The sequence below is a fragment of the Eschscholzia californica genome, unplaced genomic scaffold (genome assembly GCF_041429995.1).
Source record: "Eschscholzia californica isolate CP2 unplaced genomic scaffold, dmEscCali1.0.p SCAF_1, whole genome shotgun sequence".
NCBI classification, from domain to species: domain Eukaryota; kingdom Viridiplantae; phylum Streptophyta; class Magnoliopsida; order Ranunculales; family Papaveraceae; genus Eschscholzia; species Eschscholzia californica.
Window position 1 is genome coordinate 71115351 of NW_028238198.1, and position 13377 is coordinate 71128727.

Consider the following 13377-nt stretch of genomic DNA (forward strand, 5'->3'; position numbering starts at 1 on the left):
GAATTTGACTATATTTGTCACAATCACAAACCCAATTCTGATATCAACTTTTGATTCACTATATTTGATAGATGTTTTTATCTCATATCCAGTAATACTCTTTTGGATTAACATTTTTTTTTCCTCTTTCCATCTACATATCTTGAACTTTCAGTTTTTTCTCTCTCGGAGAACGCCATTCTTTCCCTTCATACCATCAACAGAGAGGAACAACCGACATCTATCTCGGTGTCCATTATCATCTTCTCTTTTATTGAATTTGGTCTTATAAGGTCAAGAAAATTACAGTCTTCGGTTGTAACACTGATGGTGCCTATATAACTTCCCACATTTCCCTACTTTGCTCCGAATTTGGAAGTCCTAAAGGGGTTGTGTTAAAAGCGCCCCCAAGCGTTGAAGACGCCTCTCCTAAACAAATCTTAAGGAGAGTATGTGAGGGAAAGAGACAATTTTAACGCTCCTGGGTTTCGCTTTTAAAACTTCCCACCACTTTTATTGACATCACGATCTACAATATGGATGGCTTGTTATATAGGGTGCATTTGATTAGAATAGGGAGAAACGAAAAACAATGGGGCAAAAAGCTCTGAAATAAACAACTTCTCTGCTCAAGTGATTCAAAATGCTTAAAGTAAGGAATGAAAAGTCCACAAATTTCGACCGAAATGACCAAAAAATTTCGGATTTTCAATTTTGGTATAAACAAATTAACATACAAAATATTTGGTGTAAGTTCTCCACCGACATCAATTGAAATTTTGAATAATTTTGTCAAATTTTCGAAATTGGGTGAAATCAAGACTTGAGTTCATTTTTCTGGTTTATATCTTCTTCTTTCTTCACTGATTCTTCTAAGATCTTAACAAATCTCTTCATTTCTTCGTAACAACTAAAATATCTCTTATTATAGATGAAAATTCTTCAAATTTTTGGGAGTTTTAGTATTGATTTTGATAGAAAACCTAGAGAGAGGGAGATGACAAAGGAAGAACCTCGGTTGAAAAGAGTTGATCTTTTTTTTTTTTGATGAGAAGAAAAGAGTTGATCTTGGTTAGTAGTTTTTTTTAAGGAAGTCACAACTTTTTGCCACTGAACAGTAGGGTAGGTTGAATGTTGAGAAGTTTTAAAGGCATCTCTCTTTAGTGTCAAAGGCGTCAACTTCCCTCACAAATATTCTCTCAAATTTGCCCAGGAGAGGCGCCTTTAACATTTAGGTGGGGTCTTTGTTTATTTCCAAAATTTTAATATTACCTCCTAATGGTCTAAAGTTCTTATTTTTTAAGTCACACCACTGGTTAATAAGTGGGTACAAATTAACCCTCAAACTAACAAACCAACCATAATATTTACCCCTATAGTTAATATTTTCAATAAATAATTCAATTTAACCCCCTCATGTAACTATTTTATCATAGATTATCTCTCTAATTAACATATTTTGTCACAAATCAGTTAACTATTTTTTTCATTTTGCTCGTTACTTCATGTCTTTATAACAATTAAGATTAATGTTGTTATCTTTTGGGTGTTATTTTGAAGAAATAATGTTTGGTAGCATCGGTCGCAAGTAAGTAACAACCGACAAAAGTTGCGCGTGCAACTACTGTAGTGAACTCAACGTAGTACTAATGTTTCATGTAAAAAAAAAATGCATTCTTAATAAACTATTGTTTGAGTTAAAATTACCTGTTTTTTATGCTTAATTATGGTTGGAAAATCCTGTTATGCACAACTGCATCAAATTTATATCATTTCTGTAAATTTGTCTAATTTTCACATTGACCGAAATATTTTCATGAAAAATTCTCACTTTTGAGCCAACCAAAATTTCCAAGGAAAACAAAATTTCTGTCTTTGGCTTAAAACTACAACTTTTTATAAGCATTTTGTGTGAATCAATATAACATACTCCATAAAAACTTACAAATTTTGACACGAAGCTCTGAAATGCTTCAGGAAGAAAGTCGTGATTTTTGCCTTTTCACGAATTTCTTCATCTTTCTAAACTACTCTAACCAAATACTGATGGAACCGAATGACAAAAGTAATTGCATGGTTATGGAGGTGGTGGAGTGGTTGTGGTGGTGGAGTGGTTGTGGTGGTGGAGTAGTTATGATGGAGGTCTTGAAGTAACTGCGATGATGGTGAATGTTTACAGAGGGTGGCAAACGAGACAAATATTTTTTTCATAACGTATCTTTTGAAAAACAATTACTTGCTTTTTGATTTTCGGTGAAAAAACTTCTTGTACTACACATTATTCTCAAGGGTTTCTCCCCAAGGTTATTACTCTAAAAAGAAGATTATGACACTGGGTGTATGAATTTTTGGCACTTAGAAGTTTACTACTTACTAAGTGACAATCACTTAATTAATGATCTCAATTGTAAGCGGCATGTCGTTTGTCTTACATCATTTATAAAATTATAAGTACATGTTTTTATTGTTTTGATATTAAAATTCTAAGTAATACAAAAGACGAGTAATTGTTTATTACGATCTCAAAGTATTTAAACCTTAGCATTTTTTACTAACTCATTAAGCTTGTGATTTAGTAAGAAAATGACTAAGATTTATGATTAATTTGTGTTGAAAAATAAAACAAACAATGAAGTAGTACGAAAGGAAATGAGTTACGTTGCATCATTAAATTTGGATAATGACGATTCTATGCTTAATGAAGGACGAGAAATGAGAAGAATCTAAACGAAAAGTGTATGTGAATAATGAGTGACGAAGAGAAAAGGTCTTCGTGAAAACCATTAACGAATTTATTTTGTCTGAGAAATCGACTACGATCTACGTTAGTCGTTACAAGGCATTATACATCATGAAGAGGGATGTCCAACCGTTGTACCAGAAGGTAGTGGACACGAAATTTTTACTTTGACCCCACTTACAAGTGCTATTCACTTAATTAAGTGAAAAGAAAACAAATGCGAAGTGAAAAACGCCGTCTGTGGGAATCGAACCCACGACCACACGGTTAAAAGCCGTGCGCTCTACCAGCTGAGCTAAGACGGCTTACATTACCTTCACCTTCCTTACTCTATTTCTACCTATTCTTATTACACTGTGATAGTTTCGCAGTCCCTTTTCAAACTCTCCATAACCTAAAAAAAAAACTCTCCATAACCTAACAAGTAACAACTACTTATAACACTCAAAATTAAACCATTTTTATTACATGACACACCCATTAAACCAACCACAACTTATTACAGAACTCTATATTAACTTTGATGATTCATTCTCAACCAGAGATGTCAATGGATTTAACTTGAGGTGGTTTCTTCTCTTTTACTTCCAATTTAGGAACAGTCACAGTAAGAACCCCATTCTCCATTGAAGCTTTCACTTCTTATACTTTCGCATTTTCCGGCAACCTGAATCGACGAAGAAACTTCCCACTACTTCGTTCAACACGATGCCATTTATCATTCTTCTCTTCTTTTTCTCTGTTTCTTTCACCACTTATTTGAAGAACTTTACCTTCTTCAACTTCAACCTTCACTTCTTCTTTATTAACACCTGGAATATCAGCTCTGAAGATATGGGATTCTGGGGTTTCTTTCCAATCGATTCGGGTATTCGCCAATTGAGACGTTTCTTTTGAAATCTCAGGAACAGAGAGGAAGGTGGTGGTGTTGGAAAAGGGGAATTCCTCATTCCTGAGAGAATGGATCAAAGATGTTTGATCTTCTGTTGCCACCGAAGAAACTTGGAATTATCGACATTATTTATTGAGTTCAAACCATCTGTAAAATCCGAATTTTGTAAATATAAAAATCGAAACTTACCTTCTTCATTTTTTTTGTATAAAAATCGAAAAAATTGTGAAAATGAACTTTTCTTCTTTTTTTTTTTTTTTGTTGAAATAAAATGAACTTTTCTTCTTGAAAATAAGCTATTGATTTATATGGTGCTTATAACTAAAAACTTGTGAATTTTTTTTTGAGGAAGCACATCAAATTCAAGAAAGCCCATCAATTTTGTTAGGCCAGTTAACTTTGAGTCACTTCAAGGCGCCCTCTATTATAGCTGCCTGCGGCTTTTAGGAAATGGTATACTATACATTTACCATTTTTACATGTCACACTCACATCTCCGTTGACTTTTAACAAAACATACCTTAGAGGGGAGTGGTTATAACAAAAATGGCGAGTGCATTAAAAAAATTTCCCGCAACTTCTTACACATTAGTCTTTTCCAAAACTTAGCTGTAGAGAGAGGCGCTTATAGCCATAATGTGACGCTTTTAAAGCTCTCTAATCGGAAACTACCACTGTATAATAAGATGAAAATTTGTAGCTCCTTGATCTTGTATGTTATTCGAGGTATCAATATGATTTTATAGGCAAATGATGGTTAAGGATTTTAACATTTATTATCAGTATTCTCAATTGTCTAATATATTCCAAAAATCAGCTATTGAATGTCTGAATCTACAAATAAAGTCGATAGGCAGAATCTTTGTATTTGCCTCAAATGTCTTCAAGGATGATAAGGATATTCTGCGCTGGACTTTCACATCTTTATCTTGAAGTAGAATCTTAATGATAAAGCCATATTTTGAAGTTTCATGAAGAAGGGGTTCTTCTAAAATGATCATATTGTCTAGGTTTATAGGAGAACCTTCTAAACAAGTAGGGACTTATATGAAATTAATCAAAGTTGAGTGCAATCATGGTCCATCTTCCACAAAGGGGATTGTACCACATGAAGGGCCATGATAAGAATTGAAATAAAAATCAAAAGAAGAAACCAAAGTAAGTGGCCATCACTAGCTACTTTCTTTTCATCAAAATGTCTCTCTCAGAGTCTCAAAGTGAATAGGATAGTTATGGGTTCTTTGGGTCTCTATGGAAGTGGAAGAAGAACCAAAAACCCTACCATTCACTCACTCACACATTCTGTTAATTATTCCTTCATTTTTGGTCCCAGCATTTTTCACCCACATTTCCAAAAATTTTGCAATCCCAAAAGTTGGTGATGTCACAAAATACAATTTGTTTATTGCCAGATATATATTTTAATCGCGGTAAAAGTAATTGAATATTTGTCAGACTTTGTCGGTTTCAACGGAGATTACTAGTTTACTATTAATTGTTTGTATATTCAATGGGTTGGTCTCTGATCTTTTATTGGAAAAGAAACGTATGAATATGTTACCTGTATTCTGGTCTTAGTACTTATCTCTACATGTAGCTCTAAATATCTATCTATTTTTCGGGTCTCTATATCATTTGGCAGAAGGCTTATCTATATTATCTTGGACTTAGTAGCATTTTATGGACATATAGTAGACATTTAGCATAAATTTTGTCTAAAAATGTCAATATTTTTCCGTTTCAATTCGTAGACAATATCAATAATCAATTATTTAGCCGTTCAAAATGCAGAAAATTTATCTACAACTTTCAACATGTTATTATCTCAATGTTGAGTTAAAAGGTCAAAGAGTTGTTTTGGAACATAAACTCCAAAGCCTAGTTTTCTTGTTGTGGTAAATTAAAGTTATTGTTTTGAACTTTTAGTGAAGAAATGACATCAAGTCCTTGTTTTCTTGCCCTAGTAAAGGATTCTTGTTTGCACTTGATTTTCAGTGAAGAAATGACTTGTTACTTTCCCATGCTCTTTTCAGGCACTAGGAAGTGGGACTTTGAATAGTTTTTAACTCTCACACGGAACCTTCTTATCCGTGTTCTTGATTACGAAGTGCCAAAGTAGACCGTATCATTAGCAGCCACATACGATTTGCCCGGACAATCATATAAAACGTTATCAACACAATGGTTTCTGCTATTACATGCATCTTGAAGGGTTGCAAGTAAATCAATCTCATACTGGGTGCATGATTGCAAAAGTGTGGTGTACTTATAAGAGAACAAAAAAACCTTATTCAGTGACGCCTTTTAAAACCGTAAGATTTTGGAATGCCTAGTAGACAGTATATATCACTAAAAGTCTGTAAGACTGGTCCGCACAATTCTATAACAAATGTGTCCAGCTTTTTAAAGCATTTGAGGCCATAATGAAGTTTGAAACCTGACACACATAAATGTAGAGAGATTGAGAGAGTTGAAGTATTTTTTTTTGGTAATGATTTTAGGCCTTTGGTGGACTAAAGCATTATATTGAGAAAAATTCAACCCATGCACACATAATGGAATCCAGTTGCATGCTTCATATAGATTACACATAAAAAGGGTTTTGATCAAGATAAACATGATGAAGAGGAAATGGTGCATATGTCAATCCTTCATTCACTCTTTCTTAGTCATTTTTCTAATCCAACATTTCTTGGTTGATTAATAGTCTATCAAGATTTTCAGAATGGTAATTGATGAGGACAAGACTTCTACCACATTTTACATATTTACGATATATACACAGATGTGACTGATTTCTCGCCACTACCTCGGTGGTCACCTAGGAATTGACAATTATCTATTGGTCGTTCGGACTGATTCTTGTGGAGGTTTCTACCTTTCGGAGTATAACTTGTGATATTGTGGGTGTAATTTTTATTTGATTAGTGTTTAACAATGAAATGTTGCAGGTGTAGCAGTTGAAATACTGGCCCTTTTTGTCAATATGAATTTAAAATTTTAAACGTAGAAAGCCGCTCCAAAAAATAATAGTAATATGCTAGTTTGGGCCCTTAATTTGTTCATGATTTTGTTGTTGGCCAACCCCCACTGAATTACTTCCATCATTTTTGTTTTTGGACACAACAAGACTCATCTTGAGTACCAAAGGTGTGAAACCATGGATTGTCTTTTTATTGGAGTTTTTTAGATTCTTTTTAATGGAAGTGCTTTTTGTTGTTTTAATGTGTGTTTTTTCCCCCTTTTTCTTTTAAAGGTTGTCTTCTACCTAATTGTTTCTTATAAGTACTATATATATATATATATATATATATATATATATATATAACTAATTATCACCTTTTATATTTTAATAGGAGTAATTAAAATCATACAATATAAGAAATCACGAGACGCGACAATAACAAGTTTCTATTGTTAGGTTATGACATATTTAGTTATTTTGTGCAAAATATGGGAATGGCATTCGAAACTATTTCACTTAATAGTTATTTTATTAAGAGATTAATACATATCCATAAGGTTGGATGAAAAATAACCCTTTGCCACACAAATTTTTCTTGGGCAAAATAGTTTGATCAATCAAGAATAAACAAGTGTGGACCTCATTTATCTTTTTCTTATCGTTCTCCTCACTATCTCATTTGTCGAGTGTCCTTACTCTCCCTCAGTCCATCTCAATATATATAATCTCAACTTCATTAACTTGAGAAAAACCTCATGGAATGTAATTTTGTGAAGTGTTGCTCTGAATTATGCCTATATCTGAGTAAATGTGTAAATCTATTGTAGAATATAGCTTTCTTATACAATAACATATGATTTTTTTTTTTTTTTTTTTTTTTTTTTTTTTATTTTTATGAAATAAATAACATATGATGCTATTAGAAAGAAAAGAGTGTTCCTGCAACAAAAAAAAAAGAAAGGAGTGATCACAGTGTATTTTTACGGATGAAACCATAAAAGAATTATACTTATTAGTTACATACTCATAGAATATGATTATTCTAGAAAATCTAATTATTTTCTATTTAAATGTATAAGTTTTGATTGATGCTTTAATCTTGAGTCAAATGGTATAATTTTTTTTTCATGAGTCAAATGGTACAAATGAGTGAATAGAAATATAGAATGTTGGAAAACATTCTATAAGATTTTTTTTTAGTAAGAACTAAAACATCCTCTACACTCCCTTTGACTTGGTAAATCAAGATTGACTATATTTGGTTATAGGCAACCCTAAATCAATGGTTTTTGGGCGAATTTTGTTACAAATTTCGGCTCGAGGTCTAACGAATTTAACCAATGTTTTAGAGTTGAAATTGGTAAACCTGAGCCGAAATTTGTAACATAATCCAGTCTGAGTCCACCAATTTGAATTGTATTCGATAGTTTTCGCTCCCTTTGGATTCGATGGAGTTGAGTCAATTTCTGTAACCAAATTGACTCGAATTCACCGATTTTAAGTTTGAAAAAAAAATGAGAGTGTTTGTTTCGAGATAAGACGTTCTTAATCAGTTTCTAGAATGTTTCGAGAAGCATTGAGGTGAAATAGGTGAGTAGTGGAAGCGTGTGAGATTGAGACAAAGTGTTGGAAGGAGAAAAGGAATTGGCGGAGGAGATAATAAGAAAAAAAAAAGGTCAATCAATAGAAGGACTGGTGAGACACTGTCTATATGCACCGGCGGACGCACTAACACTAACTTTTATAGAGAGAGAGAGAGAAAGATGAAGTTGGCAATTGAAGGAGCCATTACCACCACCTCAACAAAACTAACATGAAACCCAAACCCATCATTTTAAGCAAGAAAGTTGATGAACCCCCAGCCCACAATCTGAATTCACACTTAGACTAACTCTTTCTCTCTCTACACTCACTATAGGTGTTTGTGTGAATGCAACTAAGAAATAAAAATAAACCCATTACAGATTGGGTTGTTTCTCATTTGTTTATTGTTTAATTAGATAATAATACCTTACTTGTATGATTTTGAACTTATTAATGAAGATGGTTGGTTCTTCTTGGTGAGAAGATTATATAAGTGGGGTATTTCTCTTCTTTGATATTAAGTTAATGGGGAACTGCTGGTTTCGGTGGAAACCTTCAATTTGTAAAGTTTCATCTAATGCAAAATCAGGTAACTTCTCTTTTTCTTTGAATACTCTGTTTGTTTTAGGTATTTATATGTGAGTTTTGTTCTTCTTCTTCTTCTTTAGGAAAAAAGAAATAGTGGGTTTTGTTTGTGATTGATTTTTGATTATGGGTTTTTGTTTTCATAGTGTTTCATGATCCAAAACACCTAAAAAGATTAATTGGTTTTTGCAATTTTGTGGGCAAAACTCTGTTTTTTTTTTTTTCCTTTTCCCTTTTCAGTTTGTAAATTACTGGATTCAGTCTATTTAGAAATATGGGTATTTGATTTTGGAGTTAGAAACTAGCTAGAAACTTCATTTTTTTTTTTTATCATATTTTAGTGCAATTTATTTATGTCTTATGAATTTTCATTTTTGTTCTTTAGAGTCTCCAAAAGAACCATCATTGCAAAAAGAGAAATATATTCACAAGTTGCCATCAAATGCAGAAGAAGTTGAGGATTTACGCCGTGGTGATCCGGCTGCGAATCCATTGATTGTTTTCACTTTTAATGAGCTAAAAGTAATAACATGCAATTTTAGGCAAGATTTTGTGTTAGGTGGTGGAGGATTTGGTAGTGTTTATAAAGGGTTTATCTCTGAAGATTTAAGAGAAGGTTTTCAACCTCTTCAAGTTGCTGTTAAAGTTCATGATGGGGATAATAGTCATCAAGGTCACAGAGAATGGCTGGTACTAGTCTCTTTTTTACTTTTTACCTCGAGCTAAATTGCCGTAGATTTCCAATGGATATGGTAGAAATGCTCTTATATCCAACTGTATCATGTGAAAATCTACAAAAGTTTATTTAGAATCAAATATCAGAGTTTGAGATCATAATATATTTTTTTTTTTATTAATTGTAATGAAAATTTCCTCTTTTGTAGGCTGAGGTTATATTTTTAGGGCAACTTTCTCATCCGAATTTGGTAAAGTTGATTGGATATTGCTGCGAAGATGAACATCGTGTATTGATATACGAGTATATGCCTCGGGGTAGTGTGGAGAACAATCTCTTCTCAAGTGAGTCTTGGAATATTCCTATACCCTTATGTTATCAAGAATTCAATTGAATCTAACTGATTAATCATAAGTTAAATAAACGATCGATATATTAGCTAGTTTTTAAGTCTCTAATGAAAATCACTTTTATCTATAAAAACGTAAGATGAAATGGAATACCCATGATTATTAACCACCAAATTGTCCTTGACTAAGACACCACCCTGACCTACTAGCACTACAAGATTTTTGTTCTGGCACCTTGCACCATACGAAGCTTCTCCAACTAACCGATCTAGGCCACACAAAAGGCCTAGTAAGTATCTAAGACAAGGTGGTATGTTATATCCTAGGTCTGGGAAGTTTTCCTAAGCAACGAGAGACTAAGCACCTTACACATGAAACTTCTGTCTCACATCTTCGCAGTGGTTTTAAGAAGCAGACAAAATGTTGCTTTTGAAAGGTGCTTTTCTAAAAGAAGCATAATTAACTTCTTTCAATCCAAGACTGACCTTTGCTTGCTTTCTAAGGCATATCCAATTCATGAAAAATACGATGTGAAAAGATTGGACTTATTACTTTGAATTCTAAAGTTTGATTATTTTTCTAATACTTTTGTTGGCAATTTGCAGGAGTATTACTTCCTGTTCCTTGGTCTATAAGAATGAAGATTGCGTTTGGTGCTGCAAAAGGTCTTGCTTTTCTCCATGATGCTGAGAAACCTGTCATCTACCGTGATTTTAAGACATCTAATATTTTACTTGATGAGGCGAGTACCTTAAAAACTTTTTAAGTTATTTACATTTTCTAAGCATATTAGTCATCAAGTGCTTAAACTTTAAACGAATCAACAAGTATTATAACTTGGATCATGGTCTCATAAGTGAGTTCAATACAGAAGCATAAATATACGGCCAAGAAAATAACAGGAAAATTTTCGAAATTTGGCCTTTACAGAGACGAAAAGTTCCTGCAGATAACCTTCGGCCGTTTCTTGTGCTAAATCAATAATTATTTTCGGCAATATTTGGTCACATGGAAATCTTTCAATCAAGGAAGAACGAATGATATTACATTTTAAGAAGTAAAAGCACAAAAGCAAGAATTTAGTTCTTTACCTAAAGAGTTTACGAAACTAGGCAACTTTTAAGTCAATTCTACTATAGCTAAAAGCATAAAGTATCTATTTTGTCTACTAAATCAGATAACGTTATTCCTTTGGTACATATAGAAAAACATCCTTTACTATATACCCATCTTGGAAGTATGATTTGTTTCCATATCCGACCTTCTCGACTCGGGAATAAAAAAAGTTTGCATCCCAATCTACTTTAGACTTTTCTTTTGATCTTTTCTTGAAACTTAGTTGGTAAGTCGCAATCTTGTTGATCATGACCCGGCTAACGGATCAGGGGTTTCACAATCCTAACCTAACTTGTGTTCAGTATATAAGTAGAAACAAAGAATTGTTTGGTTTTTGTAGTAAAAGGTATTGATATTTCTCCTTACTTCATAGATTTTGAAAGTTTTGTTGGTTGTACTTCATAAACAGGATTATAATCCGAAACTTTCTGATTTTGGTCTTGCAAAAGATGGACCAGTTGGTGATAAATCTCATGTTTCTACTCGCATTATGGGGACTTGTGGATATGCTGCTCCTGAATATATAATGACCGGTAACTTTTCTCAACCCCAATTATTTTCACATTTTCCGCGAAGTTGGACCAGTTAGTGATAAATCTCACACTTTTTTTTTTCACTTGAAAGAAGAAACCAAAGAGACTTTTAAAGCTTCTTTACATCAAAGTTGGTTTTCAAAAAGCAAAGTTTGATGTACATTATGAAATCTCACAACATTATCCAGGTGTTATTTGTTTTCCTGTTTGTTTGAATCGTAGTCGCCAGTCTGACTTGTCTAAACTTAGTTCTCTGAGTCTGACTTGTCTAAACTAGTTCTCTGAGTCTGACTTGTCTAAACTTAGTTCTCTGAGTTTGACTTGTCTTGGTCCGGAGCACCGTAGTCATTTCTGACAATGATCTCTTAATTCAACCTTATTTTTATGTCTGACTCAAACAAACCTCGAATCAGCCCGAGTTACGCCCTTCCTACAATTTAAACCACAGTTGGATAAAAAACCAAAAGTTCTAAAATCGAACTTGAGTCAATTGGGATCTCGAGTCAGACTACGTTTCTGAATTTGGACAAAGAAACACTACTTAATTAAGACTTCATTTTGCATATTCGAACAACTTTTACTTACAAATTCTTGAAAATTGCAGGACATCTAACTCCAAGGAGTGATGTATACAGTTTTGGAGTCGTACTCCTCGAACTACTCACAGGCAGAAGATCTTTAGACAAGTCTCGACCAGCCCGAGAACAAAACCTCACAGAGTGGGCTCTCCCATTACTTAGTGAAAAGAAAAAACTACTCAACATTGTTGACCCAAGATTAGGAGGAGATTACCCAATGAAAGGAGTTAATAAAGCGGCTATGCTCGCTTATCATTGCCTTAACAAAAATCCGAAAGCTAGGCCTCTAATGAGAGACATCGTCGACTCTTTAGAACCTCTTCAAGCAATATCAGAACTACCAAATATCGTTCTTACTTCAACTACTAACAATGAAGTTCCGATAGTTGACTTGCGAAAGAAAGAAAACTTTTGATGTAAATTAAGGACACGGGTCAATTTGTTTTCGACCTTCTTCTCCGATGTAAACGGATATCTTTCACGATGTAAATTGTCAGTTTGGGCTTTGAAGAGTTCCTTGATATAGAAAGAAACTGCAGTATCTTTCTAGCACTTGTTTCTTCTGTTAATCTTTTGACCACCAAAACCTAGTTATGCAGGCAATTCCAATATTATGAGGGGATGGGATTAACTTTAGTTGTTTCTTGTGATGATTTTCTTATGTGATTTGTAACTTATGTGGGGAGTGTATGACAAAATGTTGTTTATGGATATATTTCAAGTATAGTTATTTTAGTTATCGGATACTAAAATCTATAGGTAGCCATTGCTACCTCATCACCACACTTCATGAAAAATTATAGAAGGGACCACAAGAGTAGACTTATTCCACACCTAAATATGAATCAACCATCCGTCAAGAGAGTGAAATAGTCATCAAGCTAGAGAAAGAGTTGACCTAGAAATGAGTAACGTTAATTTCGTTTAGGTCTGGTGTAGACTTTGACTTGTAACATTTTCTGGCATTGCTCATGATTCACTCATGTGTCTAGGTTATCTATTTTACTACTATTACGCATACCCTTATCAGTTTCGCGAGTGCTCTATAACAAAGAAAAAATTGACTTAATTTGTAACTTGCGGACTTGCTTTTACTGCAAACCTACACAAAAATTTCAAAAATTTGCTTCAAAATCACGGGGAACCTTTCTTTGCTAGTTCTTTGAAAATATTTCAAAATTATAATGGGAGGGACTCAACCACAATCAAACCATTTATGGTGGCCCTAAATCAAATTAAACTCAAAAACTCTTGGCCAATGTCTCTTTAACCGTTATATTCGTTATAATCTCATTTTCTAGGGTTTCTTACTCAAAGAAAGAAAAATCAAAAGCAGAACAGAAGAGAAGAACAAAACAAAAGTAATAATCTCTCTCTCT

The 13377-nt window shown here is 33.4% G+C and overlaps 1 protein-coding gene, 1 non-coding gene and 1 pseudogene across 2 annotated transcripts; 1 reads left to right on the forward strand and 2 right to left on the reverse strand.

Annotated features, from left to right (window-relative positions):
* Positions 1-2951: 2951 nt before the first annotated feature.
* On the reverse strand, positions 2952-3024 carry TRNAK-UUU (transfer RNA lysine (anticodon UUU)). The gene has a single exon. It is a non-coding gene; the product is annotated as a tRNA-Lys (tRNA).
* Positions 3025-3151: 127 nt separating this feature from the next.
* Positions 3152-3737, reverse strand: LOC147568804 (18.5 kDa class I heat shock protein-like; annotated as a pseudogene).
* A 3701-nt stretch (positions 3738-7438) lies between these two features.
* Positions 7439-12722, forward strand: LOC147568805 (Protein kinase superfamily protein). The gene is made up of 6 exons (XM_086667496.1): positions 7439-8749; positions 9131-9435; positions 9630-9765; positions 10377-10513; positions 11297-11420; positions 12025-12722. Exons 1-6 carry the CDS (start codon positions 8686-8688, stop codon positions 12411-12413), a joined length of 1155 nt encoding a protein of 384 aa, XP_086523622.1. The 5' UTR covers positions 7439-8685; the 3' UTR covers positions 12414-12722.
* The last annotated feature ends 655 nt before the right edge of the window (positions 12723-13377 follow it).